The following is a 27,313-nucleotide window of genomic DNA, read 5'->3' as shown; positions in this document are numbered from 1 at the left end:
ACCGATCTAGCTGCGGCGTTCTGGATCCGCTGCAGACGTCCAATTTCTGCCTGGTTCAGGCCTGCCAACAGGGAGCTCGCATAATCCAGCCTAGAGATGACAGTGGCTTGGATCACGAGTTGCCTGGTGGCGGCATCAAAAAACCTAAGCACAGGACGGAGCCCCCGTAGAATGCCATAACAACAGGCCGCCGTACGTTTGGTATGACAGGCAAACGTAAGGGAAGGATCCAACCGTACCCCGAGGTTTTTAAGCTCAGAGACTGGGGTAGGTGTAAGACCCAAATCCCCTGGCCACCATCTCTCTCCCCAAAGTTCCGGCCGTTTGCCAAAAATCATGACCTCGGTCTTACTGGCGTTCAGCTGGAGACAGTTGGACGTCATCCAGCCAGCGACCGCCCGCAGTCCTTGTTGGAATCTGGGTGCATCCACATCGGCATCCCTGCTGATAGTGACCGCTAGCTGGGTATCATCGGCGTATGACACCATTGTCATACCCCATTGCCGGACAACCTCAGCTAGCGGCCTTACGTATAGATTAAACAACGTAGGACTCAGCGAGGAGCCTTGGGGGACCCCTAGATCCAACGGATGGTATTTGGACTGATACGGTGGGACGGTCACGCTAAAGGTCCGATTGGCTAAAAAAGACCGGAACCACTGGAGAGCGATGCCGGTGACACCAGCCTCCTCTAGACGACGCAGAAGGATGGGGTGTGATACGGTGTCAAAGGCGGCGCTCAGATCCAATAGCACCAGCGCCGCCGTTTGACCCGCATCAAGCACGGAGCGCAGATGCTCCACCATATACAGCAGAGCCGTCTCCGTGCTATGACCTGCCTGAAACCCATTCTGCGTCATATCAAGGATATCGGCTTGGTGTAGATGTTCCGAGAGGACCGCGTTGACATGCGCCTCAGTCACCTTGGCAGGCCACGGCAGGAGTGAAATTGGCCGATAACTTTCGGGCTTGCTACCATCCAGGTTAGGTTTCTTGAGAATAGGCCGGACCATGGCCTGTTTCCACTTGTGTGGAACTACGCCGGTTGTAAGCGACGTATTGATCAAAGAACATAGCGGCGAGGTGTCATACACAGCTAGGTCTTTGAACACAGCTCAACAGAGCGGATCTGCTGGGGACCCTGACTTCACTTGGCAAGCCAGTTTGCCAAGGCTTTCAGATGTTAGATTCGGAAAAGAGTGCAACTCCACAGGTGTCAAAAGTTTAAAAGGTGAGTCTGCAGATGGAATAACCGACGGAAAAGCCCGATAAATAGCATTGACCTTTTCCAAGAAAAAATCCGCCAGTATTTCACAGTGCTCGACAGAGCTCTGGTGGATCGCAGTCACCTTTTTGGCGGTAAGGTCTTTCAACACCTTGAAAATGGTTTTATGTGTGCGTACATATTTAAATTTTTGTATGTAAATGTGAATAGATTCAATTAAAAAAAATTCAGGTAAAGTGGAATTATGGTTCTGTAGTAGGGGATCTCTGTGTATAGTCATAATCTAGTGAATAGTCCTGCCCATGTGCGGGGACCCCGGAGCAATCAAAAATAATCTCTTAAGCTGTCTTCTTTGCAGTCCTGCATAGACACTTGAGAGAAAATCAAAGACAAATAATGCAGCCTATAACCACAAGGCTACACTGGCCAGCACTTCAACTTAAAATGAAAAGGATAGCCAAATAAAACCAAATTTTTCATATATTACCAAGTTTCACTCATAGAGAAACTTCCCTTCACCAAAATCCTTGCAATGATAGAGAGGAAGGGTTGGACAGACAAGCCCCCATAGGCTGCCATTATGTGTCTGGAAAAGGGATACCGTGCCTTTAAGGAACTTTCCAGAGACCCTCGGTATCCCAGGATGCACAGCCAAAGTCCTTTTACTTTCAGTTCTTTTTTCCGGCTCCTGCTAGCAGGGCCCTGGAGCATTGAGCTCTCCCTTTTTGGGTATTTCTTCAATTTTTGACACTTTTCAGTGTTTTGAGTGTTTCACTTGAAGTCCAGGGTCTTCCTCTTCCTATTGCTGTAGTTTTTCCCCAGTTTTTGCCACTCTTTCTGTCGAATATGCCTGCTTTATTCGACAAGTGCCCTGAGTGTAGTAGGAAGAAGGCTAAATCTGACCCCCACAGAGTATGCATACTCTGTCTTCCCTGCTACCATGTCCCTGACTCCTGTGATATCTGTCACTCTTTTTCCAGGAGGACCCTGCGTGACAGGGAGAAGATTCATCTCCAAAGCCTGGAGCAGAGGAGACATGAAGAGCCAGGTGGGACTTCTGGGCATGGAGGGACTCTGTCATCGTCCTCTGCTTCGGCCTCTTGGGGGCTCCCCAGTCAGGAAAAGGCCAGGAAAAGGCAGAGATCCCGGTCAACGTCGATAGCTACGACGTCAGCGTCGAGAGGTATGACAACTAATGGCTGTCCGTCGACCCAGGGCTCAGGGTCCAAGCGGCGTCGCCGCTCGACGTCGCCGCTCGACGTCGAGAGGCAGGACGTCGAGACCTCGGACGAGGTCGACGTCGAGGACTTTGCCGGCGTTGACAAATCATCGACGTCGAGATGAGTCCAGGAGGCGTAGGCGTTCGCCGTCGACACTGTACTGCCGTTCGCCGTCAACGTAGATACGACGTCGAAGAGAAAGCGCTCGACGTCGAAGAGAAGGCGTTCGACATCGAGGAGTTCGTCGACGTCTAGGAGATTGACGTCGAGGAGTAGGAAGTCGAAAAGGTCGACGTCGAGAAAGGAAAAATCGACGTCAAAGAGACGGTCAAGGACTAGGACTGAGTCCCCTGTCTCAGTGGTACGTCTATCATCCTCGTCGGCGAGTTCCCGGTCGCGGAGGCGCCGGCGCTCTGATGCAAAAAGGTCTGCCTCTAGGACATCTTCTGCGAGGCATACTATGAAGAAGAGGAGAGTGGTGAGATCATCAGACTCGGAGTACTCACGGACCTACTCACCTTCTAGGCCTAGGACGCCTCCACCTCCACCGCTGCCTCCGAGGATGCCTCCTCTGCAGCTTCCTGCTCCTTCAGCAACGATTCCTCCTCTTTCTCCTCCACCTACACTTCCACCGCCTCCTACACCACCTCCACAGCCTCGGCCTGAGGTTCCGGCTCCAACTCCTCCGCTTCCGCCTCCTCTAAGCCGGCGGCTCCAGCTGGGCCCAGGAGATCTAGATCGAGGTCTAGAGAAAGGGATCGGACGCGCAGTAGACACCGCTCCTCCACAAGGTCACGTCATCGCCATAGGAGGGACAGGTCTCGGTCCCGTTACACGGGTTCCTCGAGTGACCGGAGATATTCTCCTTCATTAACGGATTCCCCTCCTACAAAGGTGTCACCTGTGGACGACATAGTGACATCTCAGGAGGTGCTGCTGAGGGAGGCAGCGAAGTTAGGGATCACATTGACGGTACCCACTCCATCTACCTTTGTGATCTTTGAGACCTTGGTTCCAGGACTGGAGGAACCGGCCATGGAGCTGTTCTTGACACCGGCTTCAGTGAAGTCCGCTCCATCTCGGCTGCAAAAGAAATACAGGCCCCCGGATTCTGATCCTGGGGGCAACGGACTCAGTCATCGTGACAGCTGCTCCGTCTTCTATGGTGCTTCCGGACAAGGAGAGCCGTCAGATGGACTCAGCCGGACTGAAGGTCTGCGGTACGGCTGCTACATCAATGAAAGCGGCAAGTGCCTCGGCGCTCTTCGGTCGGTATGACCGTGCCTTGTGGGAGTCTCTGCAACATTTTATCGAGCTCCTTCCGAGGGATAGGAGAGAGGACTTTCAGGAGATTTTGAACGAGGGCATAATGGTCTCCAATCAAGTCATCAGCTCTGCGGCGGACACCTCTCTCCTGGCGGCTCATGGTAATTGCCACGGCATTAATTTAAGACGCCATTCCTGGTTGCGCCTTACCTCTCTCAAACCGGAGGCGCAGCAGAGAGTCGCAAATTTGCCATTCTCTGGTTCGACGCTCTTTGGGACACATGCGGATGAGGAGATGGCCCGCATGAAGGCGGAAGTAGTGACTCGGAAGGCCGTTGGGTTGAAAAAACCAAAGGAACAACAGAAGTCCTTCCGTCCATTCCAGAGGAGGTATGGTTCTCAGAAACGAGGACAGGGTCGTCAGGCTGGCCAGCAGCAGCAACAACAACAGCAGCAGTACCAGCGGCAGCCTTTCCAAAATCGGCAGAGGGGCAGAGGCAGCCAGCAGTCCTCCTCGGCGAACAAGGGCCCGGCTGGGTCTAAGCCCCGAGGTGCTACTTTCTCCTCGTCCGTTGCCCACTCCGGTGGGGGGGGAAGCATACAAAATTACCTGGCAGAGTGGAGAAACATTACTCAGGACAAGTGGGTGCTGAATACTATTTGCAATGGATACAGTCTTCGTTTCGTCAGCCCTCCAGCGATTCCACCGGTTCGCTCGCAGTTCCAGCTGCGCGAGCTCCAAGCGGAGGCCGATACCCTGTTAAGAAAAAGGGCGATAGAAGACGTTCCTTTGTCTCAGAGGGGAAAGGGTCTTTACTCACGGTTCTTCCTGGTGCACAAGAAGGACAAGAACGAGTTCAGGCCTATTCTGGATTTGCGACAAGCAAACAAGTGGATTCGCAGGGAAAAGTTTCGCATGCTGTCTTTCCACCAGATTCATCCTCAGTTGCAAAGGGGAGACTGGCTTTGCGCAATAGATCTACAGGATGCGTACTTCCATGTGCCCCTATGCACGGAAACACCGTAAGTTCCTGCGCTTTCTAGTCAGCGCCAATCACTATCAGTACACCGTACTACCGTTCGAACTGAAGTCTGCACCCAGGTCCTTTTCCAAATGCATGGCAGTGGTGGCGACGCACCTGAGAAAGAATGGGGTGTTTGTCTACCCGTACCTGGATGACTGGTTGATCAAAGCCTCCACCTTCCAGGAAGTGCAACTGCACTTCAACAGGACGGCCGTCCTGTTGAACCAACTGGGGTTGCACATAAACATGTCCAAGTCTGTTCCGACACCTGTCCAGTGCCTACAGTACTTGGGAGCCTCCATTGATACTCTCTCAGCAAGCGTGTCTTCTGCGGAGGAGCAACGCTTATCGATCCTTCGGAAGGCTCAGGCTCTTCTGGCAATTCCATCTACAACAGTGAGGACCGTGTCTTCTCTACTGGGGTCGACGGCCTCTTGCATCTTCCGCATGCACGCCTTCACATGAGAACGCTGCAGGAATGTCTGGAGGATCAGTGGGACCAGAAGCGAGGGAGCTGGGACGACAGGATCCCTTCACGCATCACAGTCCCTCAGATGATGGTGCTCAGTGGCCATTACATCGGCCCGCAGAGTGATTAAAATTCAGGCATTGTGTTGCCAAGAACCTTATACTGTATTTCATGCTGCTAAGGTTGTGATGCGTACTCACCCTAAGTTCCTTCCTAAGGTGATTTCTGATTTCCATGTCAATCAGACTATAACTTTACCTACGTTTTTCCAGAATTCTTCCACTCCAGCGGAAAGGTCTCTGCATTCCCTGGATGTCAGAAGGGTGTTGAAATTCTACTTAGATAAGACCAAGGACATTTGTAGGTCAGACCAATTGTTTGTCAATTATGGATCGGTCAGGACTGGTCTTACCACCTCAAAACAGTCCATCTTGAGGTGGATTGTGTCCTGTATTCAGTTATGTTATCAGAAAGCTAACAAGACCTTAGGGGGTAAGCCTAAGGCTCATTCTACCAGAGGCAAAGCAGCTACAACGGCTTTGCTAGGTAATGTTCCCATTGCAGATATCTGCAGGGCTGCCACTTGGAAGTCGGTCCATACCTTTGCTAAACACTACTGTCTGGACTCTGATGCCAGGGCAGATGCTCAGGTTGGGCAGGCTTCGTTGAGAAATCTGTTTGCACAGTAGTGGTGTTGTCTTTTTCCTACACCGCCGGATTGGTTTGTTGGGATGGGCTTGCCATTCTATTCACTAGATTATGACTATACACAGAGATCCCCTACTACAGAAGGAGTAGTTTCTTACCTGTAACTCCAGTTCTGTAGTAGGGGTATCTCTGTTATAGTCATAAGCGCCCGCCCTCCTCCCCGGTGGAGAAAATGATAATGTACTGTATGCTACAGACCTTGCTTTATACACCTTCAAAAAGAACTGAAAGTAAAAGGACTTTGGCTGTGCATCCTGGGATACCGAGGGTCTCTGGAGAGTTCCTTAAAGGCATGGTATCCCTTTTCCAGGCACATAATGGCAGCCTATGGGGGCTTGTCTGTCCAACCCTTCCTCTCTATCATTTCAAGGGTTTTGGTGAAGGGAAGTTTCTCTATGAGTGAAACTTGGTAATATATGTAAAATGTGGTTTTATTTGGCTATCCTTTTCACTTTAAGTGGAAGTGCTGGCCAGTGTAGCCTTGTGGTTATAGGCTGCATTATTTTTCTTTGATTTTCTCTTAAGTGTCTATGCAGTACTGCAAAGAAGACCGTTTAAGAGATTATTTTTGATTGCTCCGGGGTCCCCGCACATGGGCGGGACTATTCACTAGATTATGAATATAACCGAGATACCCCTACTACATAACTGGAGTTACAGGTAAGAAACCACTCCTTACATATTAAAACCCTTAAACACTTAGTAGAGGGACTCCTGGACCCAGAAGGGTAGAGAAGTCCTTTAGTAAATGAAAGGTAAGGGGATACATACTCCCTATTAAATATGCAATATCCTATGTGGTATTCTTTTCTAAAGGTGGCAGTGTGGTAAGGAGATTATACTACACCTACTCCACCGCACTCAGGGGTGGGGAAAAAGGAAAAAAAATGATACAATCCTCACCCACTTTACTAGTGGCATGCTTCATCTGCGAGTTCACCCTGACTCCTAAAGGCCGGGGTGGGCTCAAACATATTCCACGAAGCTCTTTGAAGAATTATTTGTTTTTGGGGTGTGAGGGCTCAGTGAAGGTCAGTCAGCCCCTTTAAGCAATGGCTGAAACCAACAATCAACATTACTGGTAAGAAGGGGAGAACAACCAGGTTAGTAGTAGTCACCTATAAGAGATTGGCCGAGAGGCAATAGTGCAGACATCCTCTTCAATAGAGGCTGGAATTGTGTGAGCTATATACTTTGCTTTATTCACTGAAATTGCTAGGTGACATGTTATGTTGGGTTATGCGTTTGATAATGGAAAATGTTATGTTTATGCACATAAAATATACTTTTGGTTACATTAATTTAGATGAGTTCCATCACCAGATAACTCTCATAAGACTTAAAATAAAAAGCAAAAACATTGCACATTGTGTTGCAAATCTAAAAGCAATCGAGGTAAGAGGCTGCCGCTGGAATGTGCTAAGCTTTCTCTACAGATTTGAGAGAATAAATAAGATTCACCTTTGTAATGTGTTTGCATGGAAAATAGTGTATATTGCATGTTAAATGTAAAATGGATCTCTAACTTCAAAGAGCTGGAACCTGACTGAGGTGAGAAAGCTGGTAACTGTGCCTTGTACTTTTCAGGCATGGCGTTGATGATGCAACTGGCCCGTGAATTAAAAACCATGGCTCGAGAGCTAAGTATTGCTGTTCTGGTAAGTGCCATGTTGAAGGGTGCTCCTGTAGTGAGGACTATAAAGCCCAATTTTTACTTTTCATAAGTGATTGTTAGAGTTAAAAGTGAGAACACAAAAAAGCAGTGCAGATCCTCTAGAGTATTGGTGGGTCAGTGCCTCAGCATTATTCTCTGAGTTCTTAATATCAGAATTTCATGATGGCTCCAGTGTGTTTAAGGTAATATTGTGAAATATGTTTTGTGTTGATTCAGATTATGCTCAGTGAAAAGAGATTTGAGAACAAGGGCTTGCTGCATAAGGTTATGTACATGTGAATAGTTCTATCAAAATGTATTCTCAATCATGCCCATACGCATGCTCTTCTAATACTTTGTTTAAAGTGAACATTCCATAATTATCCTTGTGAAGCCAGAGAGTATGCTTTTTTTACTGGATCAGAATCCGGTAATTTACTGATGTGACTTCTGATTAACCACTTTTGTAATGTCACCCAGTTGGAGCATTGACTTCCCATTTGTTCTGCCTCCTCACCAGGGTCTCCAGAGACCCCAATGGTGGCGGAATTGCAGTTGACGGTCTCCCCCATCAATTCTGGGTCGCCACAGACGCAGGGGGAGGGGAGAACGTGGGCAACACTGTTCCTGCATGAAACATTTTCTCCCCTTTTAGCACGGGGAGTGTGTGGATAGTAGTGGGGGTGGCAAGACATTAGATTTTTTTGGTTTCAGTTTTAGCAGGGAGGGGAGTTTTGGCTGGTCGTTTAGAGCTAGTGGGTGTCAGGAAGCCAGGTATTTTTGGGATCATTCCCCTTAAAGAGGGAGGGGGGGTACATGCAGCTGGTGGTGTGGGTTAGGTGCATGAGAGAAGTTGTTTCTTTCACAGTTGGAGATAGGTGGCGATTTTTTAAAAGGGAAGTGGAAATGCGTGCCAGGAGACCAATTTTCTTTATAAATTTGTTTATATGTTATGAATGTAAGTTTTTTTTTTTTTCTTTTCAAATTTCTTTATTGCGGTTTTTAAGGTTCACTTCACATGTTGATAGAGTAATATTTTACCGACAACTCTGAACAGTAAGCCTTACAATCCCTGTACAGCATCAGGTAGTCCAATCTGAGTTGTCTTTAAAGTGTATACTCAACCAGCAATTAGTATAAACATTGTCAGTAGCAATCGTATGAACTTTTAACTGAACAACCTCCCTCCCAACTTCACCCCCACCCCCTTTTGCCGGGTCCACCCACACAGAGGTCTCTCCAACAACATCTCAATCAGGGTTATCCTCCCGTCCCTCCCTCTGTCTGGGGGATGCAGTCTCCAAGTGACTAACACCAGTCAACATCGTCTGCGTAGAATTCGGGGAGCTCCTCCCTATCTCCTGGACCATTAGCCCCCATGTCTGCAATACCTCCGGGAGTTTGGCATCCCTCCTAGTACTGTGTATGTGCCTCTCCTCCGCTAGTGCCCATTCCTTCAGGTCCGCTTTCCAGTTCGCTACCAGCGGCCCACTCTGTGTCAGCCAGTGAATTACTATTCGTCGCCTGGCTGTTACAAGTCCCAACACCAGGAACTTCCTGCTGGTTTTACGTTTAGGGTCCCGGGGAATCAGTCCAAGGAGACAAGTACGTATCTTAGGGCAACTCTCCAACCCGTTATTCTGTGTAGATCCTCTAGGATAGCTGTCCAGTATATCTGAATCATTGGATACGACCAAACCATATGTGGGAAATCTGCCTGTGCTTAGTGGCATCTGGGGCACCTTGGATCTCTCGAGCTATCAATGGTGTGGAGGCGCTTGGGTGAGAGGTATGTCATGTGGACCATATTGTATTGTATCTGCTTAAATCTATTGGAAACCACCACCTTACGTACACCCCCATACATTTTTTGCCCATTCTCGTTGTGTGATCTCCTGAGGGCTCACTTCCTGCCATCTACTTTCTATTTTGATAGGTGTACATTGTCTTTCGTCCTGTAACGCCCTGTACAGATGAGTGACAAGTTTCCGCCCTTCCGCCATGGCTATCATTGTGACCAGGGTATGTGTGTGTTCCGGGGCTTCCGGGAATGAAGGCCATAGATGTCGTGCCGTTGCCGCTATTTTTGCATATTGTAAGAATTGCCCCGGTCCCAGCTCAAAAGAGTCTACTGCTTCTTGGTATGGTATAAACCGTTGTTCAGGATAGAGGTCCGCGAACATAAGACAGCCTCCCGCCTTCCATTTGTCGGTAGACATGACCCGGTCAATGAGCGCGAAAGGCGGCATCAGCCAAAAGTCTGCCTCTGGGGCAAACGGTCGCACCTGTATAAGTCGTCTAACCACCTTGGCCCAGATGGCAGCCAGTAGGAGGACATTAGTCCTATCGCCCTTTCGTGTGCCATAGAAGCGCACCCAGCTGTCGATCCCCATCTGTGTCCACCAGGAGAGACCGTTCCCGTGATGGGTCCGAATCGAGCCTGGCCACTGCGTGCTGTAATTGGGACGCAAAATAATAAGTTCAAGGTCATGGATTTCTAAACCGCCTCTACCCCAAGTACGCTTCATGACTGCAAGGCTCACCCGACAACGTTTTCCATTCCACAACAGTTGTATAAGCATTGCATCAAGGTCCCGGAAGACCTGGTGTGGGAGTTCGAAGAAAGAGCCCTGCCTTGTGAAGAGACAGCAAGGCAACACCACCATTTTAATCAAGGCGATCTTCCCCATCAATGAGAGCCTGAGTGTATTCCAGATGTCAATACTGCCTCGGAGACCCCTAAGTATCCTCCCCATATTGTGTTGGGAAAAAATGTCTCTGTCCCTACTGATCAAGATCCCGACCGATCTAACACCCACGGAAGCCCCGTCCCTGGGAGTGGAACCCCTCCCCGCTCAGCCTCCGACCCAACCGGATACAGTTGTGATTTAGTGTTGTTGACAGGGAGTCCCGAGGTCTCGGCAAACTTACCCAAAGCCGCCAGCAATATCAGAAGCAAGTGGGTTGGCTCCCGCAGATACACCAGAGCATCATCTGCATACAGTGATACTATATGTTCAAGGGCCCCAATTTGGATACCCTGCCCCTGGAGGATCCTACGGAGGTGGCACGCTAATGGCTCCATCGCGAGGGTGAACAGCAAGGGGGAGAGTGGACATCCCTGTTGCGTCCCCCTGGCTATCGATATCGCACCTGAGACATAGCGCCCATGAGGACCCTCGCGACCGGCTCAGTGTAGAGAAGTCTCACCCAATTCACAAACCCCTAACCGATCCCCATTTTTAGGAGCATCGGCCATAGATATTCCCACCTGAGCGAGGATATCGAGGAATACCAGAGTATTCTGTTCAGCCCTGCCCTCTAGTGATTGCATGACACGGGCAAGACGGCAGATATTCCGCAGCGCGTTCCTTCCTGGAATGAAACCGGACTGGTCGTCATGAACCAGTTGCCTAAGATATCGGAGTAATTTGTTGGCCAGTACCTGACTAGTAATCTTAAGGTCGACATTGAGCATTGAGATTGGCCTATAAGAGGTGGGTAGTAAGGGGTCCTTCCCCGGCTTGGGGATCATCACAATCAGCACTTCACGCATGGAAGCAGGCAATATGCCTGTCTCACCGGTCTCGTTAACAATGTCCAGGAGCCTAGGGACCTGGACTCCCCCAAACTCTGTATACAGCTCCGCCGCCATGCCATCCATTCCAGGGGGCTTAGATGTTTTTAGATGAGCGATCGCCGCTCTCACCTCCTCCCCCCTGACAGGCTCCCTCAGGGATTCCTGACTGTCTGGGTCTGGGCAAGGTAGCTCCATCTCAGTAAGGTAGGCTTCCAAAGCCTGTGGGGCGACATTGGACTCTGGCTCAGAATATATTTTATGGAGATGTGTGGTGAATTCGGTGTTAATCTCATGCTGGGTGTAAACCAGTCGGCTCCCATCAGCCTGAAGGGCCAATATCGGGAGAGGTTAAATTTCCACCCTAATCAAGCGAGCCAGTAGGCGCCCCGCTTTGTCACCCTCAGTGTACCCCCGACGCCTGCTCATGGTCCCATTGTACTTGCCCAATGACTCCCCTAGATCCCCTATCTTTTGTCACTGATCTGTCTATTTGCCCAGCCCCTCCGGATCTGTGGGAAGGCCTGCCTCTAGGCTCTTTAAGCGTTCCTGCTGTTGTTTTACGTCCCGTTCTAACACTCTCCGCACCCCCACCTCTGAGGAAATACATATCCCCCTCAACACCACATTCATCGCGTCCCATTCAAACGCCCTTGAGCTAGCAGTGTTCCAGTTCACCTCAAAATAACCTTCCAACCCTGCTGTGATCGCCTCTTTATAAACCGGGACCGTCAAAGCCTCAGTGTTAAGTCTGCACAACGATATTTTGGAGCGCGGGCGGCCCAAAGTGTAGGCCAACAGCAGGGGGGGTGATCGGACAGATATCGGGCCAGGTACTGTGTCTCTAGAATCCGACGGCCGCCGTTTCCTGTATGAAATAATAGTCCAGCCTGCTGTACGTATTAGCTGCCGGAGTATAACAGTCGTATACCTGACTATCAGGGTTGCGGTGCCGCCATATATCTAGTAAGTGGTAGTTGCTAATCCTCTGGCTCAGGGCTTCCCGTGCCTTGGGTTTATCAAACCAAACTGCCCGGTGCTGCGCAGCTCCGCCCAACCAACGGCCTAGCCGGGCCAACGCAACACATCACAGTCAGAATACCTAGACAGCAGTATGGCGGAATAGCGCCCCCAACAGCTACGTTCCCACCCCACATAGTCCCCAATAGTCCCTGAAAGTGAGAACCCCCTTCAGGCGCTCCATAATAGTCAGATCGCAGTACCGGTGAGGTCCGTACTCACAGCGTCCAATGCAACCCACTGACCACCATCCCCCAAAAGGCAGTCCCCATACTTGCAGATATGTATCTCACGAGCCACCAGCTAGTGGGCCAGCAGTGCCTTCCGGTTCCGATTGAGTTTCTTGGACGAGGCACAATGGGGAAAACTGATTTTGCGTCGGTATGCCCCCCAGCTCTTCTCTGAGGGTGCCGTCTGGCCCCACCATGATGCGACCTCCGTCTGGTGTCCCCTTTGACGTGGACCGTTGTCTTCCAGTGCGACCAGGCCGGTTCCGTTACCGACCGCTCCGTCTACTCTGTTCTTGCCATCCTTGATGTTGTTCTTGCCCCTCCATGCCCATCAAGTCCATCCAGTCCGTGGCCTCTTGCGGATCAGTAAAGCAGTGGACCCTGTCTGCATGTTGTACTCTGAGCCGGGCCGGAAACATTAGGCTGTATTTTATATCAAGATCTCTCAACCTCCTCTTGCCCTCAGGAAGTCGTTCCGCATTTTATGCACCTTTTTTGTGTAGTCCGGATAGATATGGATCTAATGGTTCTCAAACCTGGGGGGACTGTTCTTGCGGATGAACTGCAGGATCATGTCCCGGTCCCTAAAATTGAACAAGCGAGCGATCAGAGTTCTAGGCGGGGATCCTGGCTTCGGGGGGGGGTGGGGGGCCAAAGGGAGTGGTGGGCTCGCTCCACCGCAAACATCTTGGATAGTCGGAGACCCAGGGGGGCGGAACCGATCCACTCCTCGAGGAATAGGTCCGCTGCCGGCCCCTCCGCCCTTTCCCGAGGTTGTTTCTCCTCGAGCGCCCCTCTGCGTCTTCCGCCCTGTCTTCTAGATGAGAAATGTGCTCCTTGAGTGCAGACACCGTCGCTTGCAAGTGTTGGACCTCCGTTCGCAAGGAGGCCAAGTCCCCCTCCGTAGTAGTGACCCGATCCGCCACCTTCCGTAGGTCCAGGAGCAGATGATTAATGTCCATGGCCATACCATCCATCTTGGATTCTAATGCCGCCCGTGAGTCTCAAATGGCCTCTAGGGTGTCAGCCTTATCTTGGGCCGCCGATCCCTGCGGCGGTCCCCGCTCAGGGTTCGGTCCGGTGCGCTCCGCCATCGCCGGGCCCAGTACTGTATATTGCATAATCTTGTTCGTTTGTGCTCCTCTAAGAGGCCTGTACGGGCTCGTCAAGGTCGTCTCCAGGGCCCTTCACTCTTGAACCCCAGGCCTAGAAAGATATCCCCTGTCACAGGGCAAGTCGGGCCCAGGAGGCGTGTGGGTCTCGCGCTGCACCTTGGTCTATCAGTCGGCTGAGTATTATCAAGGTAAGTGATCCCCAGAGCTCTCCACTCCAGGCACTAAGGCCACCAGGGGCCGTCTGACGAGTCGCAGTCCAGCCGGGGTCCAGCTGTGGTCCCCCCGGGGCTACCCACTGTAAAAATTGGGTGGTCACTCCAGCAATCAACAGGGGCTGTCCTGGGAGTTTATGGAGCAGCCCCCCTTTAGGAGTGCGCCTACAAGTGGGGGTCCAAGCTCCTTCGCTCAGCAGCATGCTTGCGCGGACCACACCACTCCACCAACGGCCCCCCCAGGCGGGGACACAGCCGGAGCAGGCCCGGACCGGCCCCTCCGCTGCCCTGGGCTCTTGTGGGTCTGCAAGTCTTCCCCCCGCTACCCCTCTGGATTTCGAGGCCATCGGACCCCTCACTCCAGTCAAGTATCGGGCCTCCGACAGCTCCGCAGCATAGGCGTCTCCAACAGGGCCCCGCCCCCGCCCACCGTCTCGAGGGGAAAGACTCAGGTTTCCCAATGTGTGGGCCCCCCACAGTTACTCCGGCTGCACTACTCCAGAGCCCGCACTCGTGGTCGTGTCTCATTGGCCTCAGGGCTCGCCGGGAGAAGCGCAGTCCAGGCGGGCCTACCGCGGCCCTCCCGAAGCCCCGAGGTCGTGTAGAACCCGGCCCCGGGCACTCACCCAGGATGCAGCAGGCCAATCCGCACAGCACCACACCTCCGTGCATAATCCTCTGCAACCATTTCAGTGCAGGCCGCGATCAGCTCCTCTGCATAGGTCCGCACAGGAGGGCAGACCCAGAGCAGGCGTCCGGGAGCTGTCCGTCAGGCAGTCGCGACCCGCGCCACCATTTTGCATGAAGGGGAGCTGCCTCGGCTCCCAGGGAGACAAAGTCAATTTCCCGGTTCCCCTACAAGCAGAACCATACTCTGCTCAGATCCTCAGGACCAGGGGGTTCCGACCCCCGTGTATAATAGGGTGAGCGCTACTCCGCCTGGATATAGGTAAGATTATGCCGTTTGGGGCAGAGCTGCACGGATTGGCAACTAGCCTGCTATGCGTCCAAGCCACGCCCCCAATGTTATGAATGTAAGTTAGTGCAATTTCTATTGTGCAAATCCAAAAGGCTGCATGAGTGCTGTACAGGGTCAAACACAAGCATAAAGTCAATTATTGATAAGAAAGTAAGTTGCTTGTGGACGATTTATGCATTGTATTATAGTGTTCTTTTAAGAGGTGTGTCTTTAACTCTACTAAACTGGAACATCATTGAGTCTGTCTTGATAGATATAAGGATGTTGTTCCAAATCCTGGGTACGTAGATGGAAAAGGCATGCAGCCTTGTTTCTTTCTTGTTTCTTTTGATGCGGACCACCAGAGATGGTGGGCTGGTATGCAGGATAAGTGAGGGGCTAGTTGTAATGTCAAAAAAAACACAATGACCCGCACCCGGGAAATTATATACAAATTTGTAATTTTTTGCCAAAATTATAATGCAACAGTATTTTTCAAATTTGTAGCAAAACCGCTTTCCAGAAAAAGGCAAAGTCCAAGTCTTGAAAGTTGTCTTTAAAAACTTTTTAATCACAAAAATTTAGAGATTCAGGAAATTGCTAGCTGCCAACGCGTTTCGTCACCAACGTGACTTCTTCAGGGCTCTAAAGTCGATAAAATTTTGATGGATAGAGCTTGTATCGCTTCAGCAGGGATACACCAAAAAAGGAAATACACTAAAAGAAAGGTTTCGTAGTCACCCTCATTGGCGATGTCGCTTTCAAGTTTATCATAAATTTGTACAACAGTTCTCAATGTTAAACATCCGTATCACAAAAATTCAAAGATGGGTAATATGGTGTGTCCCCAATAACGTCTCTCTTACAAGTTTGATTTAGGGAGTGCAGTAGGGCCCATCATTATATATTCAGTAAGGGGCGGGCATTGCTAGCGTGCCGCTGGCGTCTCGTACAGGGTCCCTTCCACGTGAAGCTAGTTGTAATGTCAGCTGGTTTTGAAAATGGTGCAGGCCAGCAACGTGAGCCAACAGAGCTCCATTCGAATAGGGGTGATCTGATTCTATTTCTTCAGGCCTTGGATGAGACGTGTTGCGCCATGTACGATGTACTTAAGGGGTGCCAGTATGGAGGGTGGGAGGACCTTATAACAGGGCATCACCACTATCCAGATGCAAGAGTACAAGGGCTTGAACAACAGTTATGAAGTATCTTTCTGGTAGAAATTGTGTTACTTTCTTTTCATGACAATGTGTTTGTTAAGGGTGATTCCAAGTGACTTGGCATTTAGTGACAGTTCTGGTTTGCAGCTGTTATGGTTCATGTCATTGAGCCATATTTGTACAGTTCTTCATTTGTTGTTAATGGCAAATAACAGCCATTCTGTCTAAATTGATATGAGCTTCAGGTAGGGGCTGGACATCCAGGTCTGGATGATGTATAGGTAGTGTTTGAGGCATCAAATGGCGTCGAATGACTGAAGACTTTCAAGTGGAGTTCTCTATCATCTGCATATTGGTGACACGTGATGCGGTTATCTGTGAACATAGTACCAAGGAGCTGATAGGGGCCTATAGGTGACGGGATATAATGGGACCTTGAGGTGCAAATGTGAGCAAACTGGTGACAGTTGGAATGGTTGCGCGCTTTTAATCTCCCTGATTGGAGGACATTACCAGTGAATCCCACTCAAGACTCTGGGGTGCGTATGAGGGTGGGATGGTCGTTTTAAAGGCAGCAGAGCTCCAACAATTTCAGGAGGCAGGTGTCCTCTTCATCTGTGCCCAGGAGGGCATTGTTTACGCTGTGTAAAGTAGTGGGCTTCATGCTGCAGCATGATCTGAAGTCAAACTAGTAGTCTTGCTGGAGATGGTTTGCATTAATGCAATCTTGTATCGATTTTAGGTTTCCCCGTTACTCTTCCCCTCCTGTGTACATGTTGGGAGCAGATGATTTGGGGTGGGGGGAGTAGACAACATAAAAGTACATATAGGTAAGTCGTGAATAAGGTGGATGTTAATCACCTCAGGGTTCTAAGTGACATCAGCAACAACTTGAGCTTTGCTCTCGTCGTCACTCAGAACCCCTTGGCAAATAACCTCCCTATTATCCACAGCTACTCCTCTATAATTCTAGATAATTCTCGATGCAGTGAACTGGACACAATTGAGTGTTGAACTATGACTGTGTCAGTGCAAATACTTCCTGCCAAAATTCCTATTGATGGCCTTCTCTTTAGACCTTTTCCACCATGTCAAAGAAATACATCTACTTGTTCATTTCAGATTACAATACTTTAGTACAAAGTCACTAAGGAGGGCCCCATTTGATTCAAGCAAGTCAAACCACTTCAAGGTAGAACAAGCCAGTTTCATTTCATACATTTTAGAAGACAGAGAAAGTATTGGTTTGTAATGAGTGACTTGTGATAGACTAAGATTTCCTTACTCTTATCTGCAAAGAACTAAAACGCATTTCACATGCTAATTCTTGAGAACGCCCAAGAAGATTTTACGAAAGGAAGATGGGGAGTTGTAATTTATTCTATGACGTGCATTAAAGTGATGAATATTTTACGAGAAAGAGAGGGGGAAAATAAGATCAATTAGGGACTAAAGAAATCACTAGTCTCTCTAATAAAAGATGGGTTGGTATAACTGTTTCTTCGATAGCCCTGAAGGAGCCAAATATTGGTCCACAAATGTTTATTTTCATACCCATCATCTGCCTACCTTGCCTCTTTCTATAGTACAGGAGTATTTCAGGTTTGCTGAACCAATTATTGTAGCAATGTGGCTTTGCTTTCGTGCATAATATAGAATAAAGTGAGTTGGATTTAAGAATACCCGAAGCTCTTCACAATGTCGTAATATCCTTAGAATAGCTATGTAGATCCTAGATACCTGACATCTGAGGGTGGCCTTTTGAAATCACATTTGTAGAATTTAGTGTGTTTGATCTCAAAAGAAGTATTTGCTTAGAAGAGCAAGTATAGTGCTGCATTGCATGATACAAAGTTTGATGCGCTGCCTCAGAATTTAAATTTAATTTTGGTATCCTTGTGTCCAGATGAACGTTGTACGAAACAGTAGTACTGTACTGGTACACTTTCAGTTGCAGAAGGCAATGAAGCTGTGAAAGACCAGCTTTTCAGAGATTGTTAAAACACAACACACTATTTTATGGACAAGCTGAATATGGCTAAGGAAACTAACACAGCAATATCTGGCACGACAGCACCTTCATATCTTTGGAAGTGTTTACTTTAAGCCATTACCTAATCTTGAGGATTATTCCTTTACTCTACTTGTTGAGTGTTCACAAGTAGGATAAATGTGTGCTTTCCTCGTTCAAAACTGACATTTTCTATTACATTCTCTTAGCCCCTTACAAAATATAAATTACCTGAATCCTTCAGTAACCTGTTTACAGCCCCCTCCACCATCATGATGTTTGAACGGCTATAAATAATGATCCTAGACCTGTATCGAGTTGATCGAAGGTTACTTTTGCTGTGCACCTTTAGAGTTGAATTTGTTGTTATTGTACAGTGTTCTGAGTTATTTCTCTGCAGGTGACTAACCATGTGATTCGTGAAGGTGGGGGTGCCCTCAGACCTGCCCTAGGCCGTTCCTGGGGTTTTGTGCCGAGCACCCGCATTCTTCTGGAACAGAAACATGTTTTTTGTGTGGAGTCGACTAATCAGCGCATTGCCACCTTAACCAAGTCACCGCGACAGGTTAGTAAATGGTTGCAGCATGTTGATGACTTTGGGGACTTATTTGGGTCTCCTAAGCCTTTTGTAGCATTTCCGTTGTGCTGGCATGCCCTTTTATATCTCAACTTGTGTGTTTTTATTTCAACATGCATTTTATTGGTTTTCTGTTAGTATTCATACATACAAGCATCTTAGTTTTGCTGTGCTAGTCCAGTACTTAGTGAATGTCAATTATTGCGAGATCATTATATATCACATTGGTTGTCAATGGTGGAATAGCATGAATTACTCCTCTGTAGGTACAAAGATCCTATAGGATGCATACATGAGAAAACATTATCAACAATCAAAAGTTTTTTAGTTCTCAATAAGAGCAAACAGCTCAACCCTCCCCCCCCCCCTAAACTAGCTTGCACGGTCTGGGAAGTTCTTGTGTGTATGTTATGAGGTCTGAGAAAGAGAAGTCAACGCTCTCTGAGTTCTCTACGCGTCAGAGGTGTATGTCCGGAATTGCTCCAGCAGGTGAGACCACTCCATAGATATGGGTTTCTTGTGAAGTCCCGTGCACTGTTCTCGTTTCAGGGCCTTGCCTTCTGCAGTGGCCCAGTGTGTAACCTCCTTCCCCCAAGCCCCCTCCCTGGGTGGCGCTCAGGATTTCCAGAGCTTTGTTAGTATCCTTTTCGCTAACAATAGAGAAAGGTCAGTAAAGCGGCATAATATCTTGGCAGTGCGAGGGAGAGGGGATAATCCCAGAATACAGTATTCAATAGAGAACCAGGAGGGATTTTTGCCTAGGTGGGATAGGCCTCTGATCACTTCTCTCCAAAACCGCACCAGGAAAGACACGCGCCTGGTGTGTGACAACGGGGTATCCTGAGGTAGCAGAGTACATTGCATGCACCCTATATGGCATGAGATATGCTCTGTGTAAGATTGAGAGTTGTATGAACTTGAACCGGGTGTTGCAAGAGACCTGTGTGTGGTTCTCTAGAATCGTGGTCCACTCCTTGTCAGTCAGGACACTTGCTATATCAGCCTCCCGTTTCTGCTTTAATGGGAGCAGTGGTATGGAAAGGTGTTCCCTCAGGCCCCTATACAGCCATTTCACCAAATTAGTCCTGTATCCTTTTGTGTGTAGTAGCCGAAGTAATTAAAATGTTGGAGGGTCCTGGTTCTCCACCAACCAGTGTTGCCATAGGTAGTGTACTATATTAGTGCGGATTAGGAAATATGTATTAGGTGCACCATGGGTATGGTTGAATTATGCGTGTGGCATAAGGGTTCCATCAGCGAACAATGATCCCACCGTCATCACTCTAGCAGTCTTCCAGGGGGCCAGCCTCTGGGCCGTTAGAATCCCCTTTGATATAGTTAGGCCACAAAGTGGGATGTTCGGGGCATACGGGGTGGGTGTTTTAGGGTACTTTAGTGCTACCTTCCAGAAGTGTATTGCGGTCTGGAGAAGCAAGGGGTCTGTACTCGGCTTTATTGATTTTGAGCAGAGTAGAGCCCGTAAGCTTCCTAGACGCAGTTGAGCTGGTGTGTATCCAATTTCAAACAAGGTCTGACCACCAGTATGCCAACCACTTAAGCTGGATAACTATACAATACGCATTAAAGCCTGGGGTCCCCACACAGTCTTTTGTCGCTTGCAGTTGTAATTTAGTAAGACTGATCTGACAGCGACCCTTCCCCCAAATTAGCCTATCAGTAAGTAAGGAATTTAAGAGTTTAAATACCCAGGTTGGGACAACTATTGGCAAATTGACAAAATGATATAGTAACCTTGGTAGCATCACCATCTTGGATAATGGCAGTGAAACCCAAAAGGTCACCTGTGATTTTAGGTAGTTAATTGTGCAAACTAGGTTCCCCTCTAGTGCATCCTGTGCGTCTCTATAGATCTGGACACCTAGGTATCGAAACGTGACTGGCTCCATCCTGAGTTGTGCCAAATTGTCAAGTAGGTAAAGTATAGGAATTGTAAAAGGTATATGTGCTTGATTTGGTGGCATTGATCAGTAGCCCTGAGATGGAGCCGAATCGGGTAAGCAGTGTGGCCAGTGAATGGGTGTCCAAGCGTAGATCTCTGAGATATAATAACATGTCATTGGAATAAAGGGATACTGAGTGCATGACAGTACCGACAGGCATGCCATATGGTCTCATCGTTAGGCGAAGCTGTTGGGCTAACAGCTCCATTGCCAGTACAAACAGAAGTGGGGATAGGGGACATCCTTGACGTGCCCCGCAAAATATCTGGTACGATACGGAGATGTTTTGACCAGTTTACGCTCTGGCTGTGGGCATTCTGTAGAGTAATTTTACCCAACGGCAATATTCTCAAATTTTCTCAATATGGCAAGCATTTAGTCCCAAAAACGTGCCGGATATCCAGCAATTATACATCCAGCCGTGTCAGTTAAGCTGAAGAGATGGCGTATATTTAAAGACATGTTTCGGTGGGGTATCAAGCCACTTTGGTCTAAACGTATCAGCTTGGGGAGCAAGGGAAGGAGGCGGGAGGCTAGGATCTTACTAAGGATCTTATTTTCCATAATCAGGATTAATAAGGGCCTATAGGAGGATAGTTCAATGGGCGGTTTATGGGGTTTTAAAAATGAGGTCACTATGGCTTCCCTGATCCTGGGGAGCAAGATATCATACAGTTGGAGCAATTTTGGCACTAATTGTGATGTAAATCGAGAGTAGAATTCTATGGGAAGCCAGTCCGAGTCCAGTACTTTGTTACGAGCTAATCCCTGTATGGCTTAATGAATTTCTGCTTTTTGAATAGGGGACATCAGGCCTTTAACTTCAATAACAGAGAGCACAGAGAGGGGTATCGCCGTCAGAAAATCATCTATTGATTCCACCAGGGAAAGTGGTGGGACAGCATGCAATTCAGGGTAGTATTTATAGAATAGATTTGGCGTGATAATCGATAGTATGGGCATGGGGAAAGCTGTGGCTATATTATACGAAATAAAAAGACAACGGACTTGCACAGCTCAGTTGTGACCAAAATTGAACAGTAGTAATTTGTGGCGTGCTGCCTGGGAAGAACGCAGTCTGTGCCTGAACAGCGTGGAACTGGTAACACTAATACAAAGACTCCCTGGTGCACAGCGCAGAGAGAAACGATAGAGTGCCAAATAGTCTGAAGCCACCAAGGTTACCCAAACATGCCAAATCACCGAAGGTTTCATGCCAAAACACAATTCAGTACTCACGAATCAATTACATCCGTGGTCGATCGTTACGCCAAATCTGTGAATGAGCGCATAACCATAAGTCTCATATCGTAAACGTGAGAAAACTTGTATATTTGATAGATCGGGTCCCCGGGATTGGAATTTTTTTCAGCCTGTTTCATCAAGATGGCGCCCGTTTAGGGTCGTACCCTTCAGTCCACTTTTTACCTTTATTTCCTTGCGCGCGTCACACGCCGACTTTAAAACTCACCGGGACCCAGCACACTCGGGGTTCCTAGTCACCGCGTTGAATAGAGATTCTTCACACACCCGTTATCCTGTAAGTACTCCCTAGTGGCTTGAGACTATTTGGCACTCTATCGTTTCCTCACGTTCACAAGAGGATAATTTTCGTCACCCTTCACTTTATATTTAATGATGGTTTGATTTCCGGTCATTTACGCTGGTATCTTCCTGCTAACATTGATCAGTTTCTTATGCTTCTGGATGAATTTTTTATTTTTTCATGCTTTAGGTTCACCACATCATATTTTAATGAACTTTTCATTCGTGCACGCTTAAGGTTCACCACACCATATTTAGAACCAGGTGGTGTTGTAGAGAGAAGTCAGTTGAACACCCATGATAGCTTAATATTTTCTTTTATGTTTGTAGAGCTGTCCCCTGAGGAAGGGCTATTCATCGGCCCGAAATGCATTGGGAGAATTAATTGTTGGATGACCTTTTAAGTTGGATGATGTATACGTCCCTTTGAAACCTTGATGAACTATTGATTTGATGTGAATTAAACAATCATGGAACCTCTCTGAGTATTGGATTTAACATTTGGATTTAATCAGATGAATTGTTTATAAGACACTCCGTGTCTCTCTGCGCTGTGCACTAGGGAGTCTTCCTCCCAGTGGAGGGAGCTTTGTATTAGTGCTATATTATACGAGCCAGTAATGTGCCATACCTGTCTGCTTCTGCATGTGATTGCTGGGTGCAAGCGTTTAGGTCCATTAATTGCAGGCGCTCTAATAATTTTGCATATTTCACCCTGACATCTTAGAGTTTTCCTTCCTCTAGTGCACTATTCTGGGCAGCTACCTCTAGGGATTGTAATTCTGCTTCTAGCTCAGTAATGTCTCGGGACACCTCATGCCTCGCTCCCACTATTGCACTCATTGAGACTTTCCGGGTCTCAACCATGAAGGTCTCCCATTCCTTCGATTGTATAGTGGCTGTGTCTGTGTTTTCAGAAAAATAGGAGGTAATTATGGTAGGCACTGTGGTTCAGAATAACTAATCTTCTAAAAGCTGGGCTTGTAAGCGCCAAGTTAGGATCAGGGAAGGTATACGGCCCCCGTTAAGTATCAGTTTGAGTGGGTTATGGTCCGAGATAGTCTTGTCCAATAAAAGGTAGTATGTGTCACAGTTGGGAGCAAAGCGGGAGCGCACAGGAATCTGTCCAAGCGAGAATGGAGGTCATGGGGAAGAGAATAGAAGGAATATTCTTGCATTCCACTGTTTTTGGCTCACCAGACATCCTCCAGATTCCACCCCGATACCTATTGGCATAAGGCATTGGCTTGGTGTGTTATTATTGTACCTGCGAGTGGAGGGTGTGACCGGTCCGGTTGTGTATCAAGGACGACATTGAAGTCACCGCCTATTAGCCAGGGATATTGTGCCCAGTCCGCCAGGGCAAGCGACAGAACGGTCAGGAACGCTTCATGATCATTGTTTGGTGCATACACAGAGTCAAGCATCACCCGTTTCCCATCCAGCGTGCCATTTAATAGCACATATCTGACTTGGTCATTGATCTTGGATTCTGTTACTGCAAATGAGATCCCAGCACATATCCATACTGCAGCACCCCGCAAGAAGGCGGTAGCATGTAATTGCCCCATCCATCTTCTGTTCAGTTTGAGTGCCTCTATGGGCAGTACGTGCGTTTCCTGGAGATACACTATCTGAGCATAATTGAGCTAATATTCTGTGCCTCTTTTGAACTTAACCCATACCACGGACATTCCAGGTGAGAAATGTATATGTTTTAGCTACTGTCGACATTGGGATTTGGATTCGGAATGCAGAGGTCCCTCCCCCTACCATAGATCAGACCGTCATCATAAACTGAAATTATGATCAACATCAAGCTGAGCAATTGAATAGGTACCCGATACTCGGTCAAGCGATTAAACATCTTTCGACCAAACTTTTCAATAACAATCAAGAACATAGTAAACTGTTAGATAACAAGTGCTTTAATTTCGGGGTAGGCAAAGAGTCCGGTCAAGCAACAATGAATGTGTGGGTTTCTTCCTATTGGCGCTACCTTACAGTTCCGACCTCGGGTGGTAATCTAAAAGGCATTATGTGACATCCCTTGTTTTCAATATAATGACATAATAGCGCGTGGAGAGGGACCACTGCGGTAACATTTGTAGGTTCTATGTAATTTTGTTGTATGTAAATTTAATATGACATTTACTGTATAGAGCCTTATTCCACTTCCAGAGGAATCCCCATCCTTACACCATCCTCTTCTCATAAGAAAAGGATTTAACAGTGAGCAGCAGTTAGAAGTAAGGGAGAGGGGTGAAACAACTCTCAGGGTCTCAGATCAGCAGATCGTTGCTGAGCTGCGAGGACATAGAGGGGAACAGGGCAACGCTCCCCCCGGATTCTGAGTCTGATGATGCAGCCCAGGAGGTACTGGAACTGATGGGCAGTCCGACAGTCTATAGTGTCTTCCCTCTAAGCCTTCTGCCTTCCCTCTAAGGCCAGTCCGGGGTGACGGGTCCACGACGAGACTGTCTTGAGTAGTCAATCCTCTTCTGCGCCTACACGGGGTCGTTGTGATTTCGGTATTGATTGTATGCGGTGCCCATTCGTGACAGCATCTGGGAAGTGTCTTTTCATATAGTCCCATGCACTTTCCGGGGCTTCAAAAAAAAAATTAGAGCACTGATTGTGAAGGACTGTCAATTTGGCCGGAAAGAGGATATGAAGGACTTTCAACTTGGCCGGAAAGAGGAGTGCGAACACGAGGCCAGATATGCAAAGGTGAGTTTTGATGCTTTGGAAAGAAGAGTGTTTGCGCTGCACTGCCAATGTATAGTCAGGAAACATTGAGACTTTAGTATTATTGATTATAAGACGACCATTATCACGGGCAGTTCGCAGGACTGGATCACGATCTCTGTAATTCAATATTTTTGCTAGAAATGGACGTCGATTTGCACCAGGGATTGGCTATTTAGAGGGCACTCAGTGCGCCGTTATACTGTGAAGTGGTCGGAAAGTCACAGGGGGTTACCTTAGTTTTAAGCCTTTCTTCAATGAAGAGTGTCGGTCGAGGGCCCTCCGCCCCTTCTGGAAGACCCACTATGCGTAAATTATTCTGGCAGGACCACCCTTCCGCATCATCTGCTCGGGCCTGGAGCATCTCCACTTGCTGGCACAGTTGAAGTAATTCTGTTGAATTCTCTTTGACTTTAGAAGTCACTGTGTCTAGCGTCACTTCTGTAGTCTTGACTCGGCCCGCTAACTTCTGATAGTCAACTTTTAAAAGGCCAAGTTTGGTGGAGTTGGCTCCTAGTTGTTGGGCAATAGCAGGTCTGGACTCACGGATTACCTGCAAATCCATGTCTAATTTATCCGTGGGGGGTGGTTAGGAATGTTGGTTCCCCTGGGAAGGAGTGAATTGAGGAGGCCTCTTGAGGTACTGGGTTTTTAAGAACCGGTACAGAACCGGTAACCCAGCGGTGTCAGGGTACACCCAGAAACCTCGGGTTCTTCCTGATTCAGACCACAGAAACTCAGAGTCTTCTAGGTGAAGTCAAGGATCGATTTTATTGGCTGCAACCAAGGTAACAAGTGTCCTAGAAGTACAACACACGGGGAAGTATATTCTCAGTCCACTGCTCGAATTTACAAAGTCAGGCTTCTCTCTTTATACAGAATATTCAGCTTTAGGCAAACATTCTTCGAATTTTGCAGTATATCATTTACAGGTCTTTGTTACAAAAGAAAAGCAGAGTCATGATGACATGTACATATTTCACTTCGTGCTGCCCACAACAAATCACCCGGCAAGGCCCAACATTTCATCAGATATCGGTGGACCCCCAATAAAACAGGCACCTCCCCACCATAAAGTAAGTGAAGCAAAAAGAGTAGAGACAGATGGGAGCAAGATACGGCAGGTGTGCGCCCTGAAATGGTTTTATGGCTTGTTGAGCCTTGATGCTATCTTGTTCGGCCACTGGGAGGGGAACTGACCTAACGAGTTCGGCCTGGGACAATGGTTCCAACTTGCACAGGTCATAGGAAAGTCGATTAAGGAGTATGTGTCCTTGTGGAATTGAATTCAGCTGGATTAAGGCCTATGTAAAGGGCAACACATAAATGGAAGCCAAGGGTTCAGAACGAAAATGACGATTTAGAGGTGAAATCGTTACTCGAATATGCTGAAAATATTTGTACATGGTGTGCTCGTCATTCTCAGGCTTTTGATACCAAATTCGTCATGTTTCGATGAAGTTTAATTCTCGGGTTCAGAATGATTACACGAGTCCAGATTCTTCAGAACCACAAACCCTCCTTTTGCCCTTACATAAGCAATTAATCTATCCTCATGCTAATCTGAGTCCAGATCTATATTCCTAAAGTCATTGAGATGGTGCTGTAACATCATTCTAGTACTTAGTTCATCTCTTGATACAGGCTTCCTTATACATGATGTAACGCAAAGGCCACATATTGCAGGAGCACACTGTATGCATAGACAGAACAGGAAAAGAATGGCTAAGACCATCCCAATGACCATTAGAATTTTCCATCCCCAGGCAGATATCATTTCCCAGAACCATCCCATTAACGACCAATCTCCTTTATCCACATGAATAGATTCGGAAATCTTATGTAGTTTGGAGATGGCCTGGTACACTGTTGGAGCGTTATCTGGGATGAAAATGCAGCAACTCGATTGGATCAATCTACATACCCCACCTCGGTCTGCAAGTATGACATCTAACGCGACCCTGTTCTGAAGGGTCATAAGTCGATCCGACTGGAGTTCCGCAGTCAAGTTACTAAGGGCACCAGCAGTTTCAATCACGGTGGACTCAACTACCCTTGTCAGTTGCCTTATGTTCCTGCTGTTAGCCATGGATCCCCAGAACGGCAGAAAACCTTTTGCAAAGTCCCCAAATTCTTGACCTGCAGTGTCTTCTTCACTCAAAACACCTCTAACTATCCTTGTCCTGTGGTAGTCTGCCGCTGCCATGTAGGTGGGAGGCAACAGAAATGAAACAAAACATGAGCCCGAAAAGTCAGGGGGCAATCATGTATAGGCTCTATCATGGCAGATGAAATAAGTACCCTTAGCTGCTAAAAACGCGGGGGAAGTGTGGGCTGCAAAAACATATGTTTTAGTGCAGATGCTCTTCCCTAACTGAGCCCTGGGATTCGTGCCATTACCTTGCAGACACAGATGACCCTGATGGGGTACAATCCAAATCGGGGACGATCTCTTAGCTTGCTGTTTCTCACTCAGAGTAGCTCCATATCCAGTCATGTTCCATCCTATGTATACCAGTGTCTCATCTCTCGGGATAGTCTCATAAGAAATACCTTCCTTAATCATGTCTACTATACCCTTGACTAGAGCACTTTTTCTAGGATTGTCTGTTACAGAACGTAGGGGGTAGAT

The 27,313-nt window shown here is 47.9% G+C and overlaps 1 protein-coding gene across 2 annotated transcripts in view; it reads left to right on the top strand.

Annotated features, from left to right (window-relative positions):
* RAD51D (RAD51 paralog D) overlaps positions 1-27,313 on the top strand; it is a 151,975-nt gene that overhangs the window by 113,107 nt on the left and 11,555 nt on the right. For both annotated transcript variants that reach the window (XM_078679608.1, XM_078679609.1), the window contains exons 9-10: positions 7,501-7,571; positions 18,251-18,415. In XM_078679608.1, coding sequence (XP_078535734.1) covers positions 7,501-7,571; positions 18,251-18,415 — 236 coding nt within the window. The remainder of the gene's footprint in view (positions 1-7,500; positions 7,572-18,250; positions 18,416-27,313) is intronic.

This window comes from Lissotriton helveticus, chromosome 3_1, assembly GCF_964261635.1.
Source record: "Lissotriton helveticus chromosome 3_1, aLisHel1.1, whole genome shotgun sequence".
NCBI classification, from domain to species: Eukaryota; Metazoa; Chordata; class Amphibia; order Caudata; family Salamandridae; genus Lissotriton; species Lissotriton helveticus.
The sequence above is the reverse complement of the archived record's forward strand: the minus strand, read 5'-3'. Positions and strand labels throughout refer to the sequence as shown.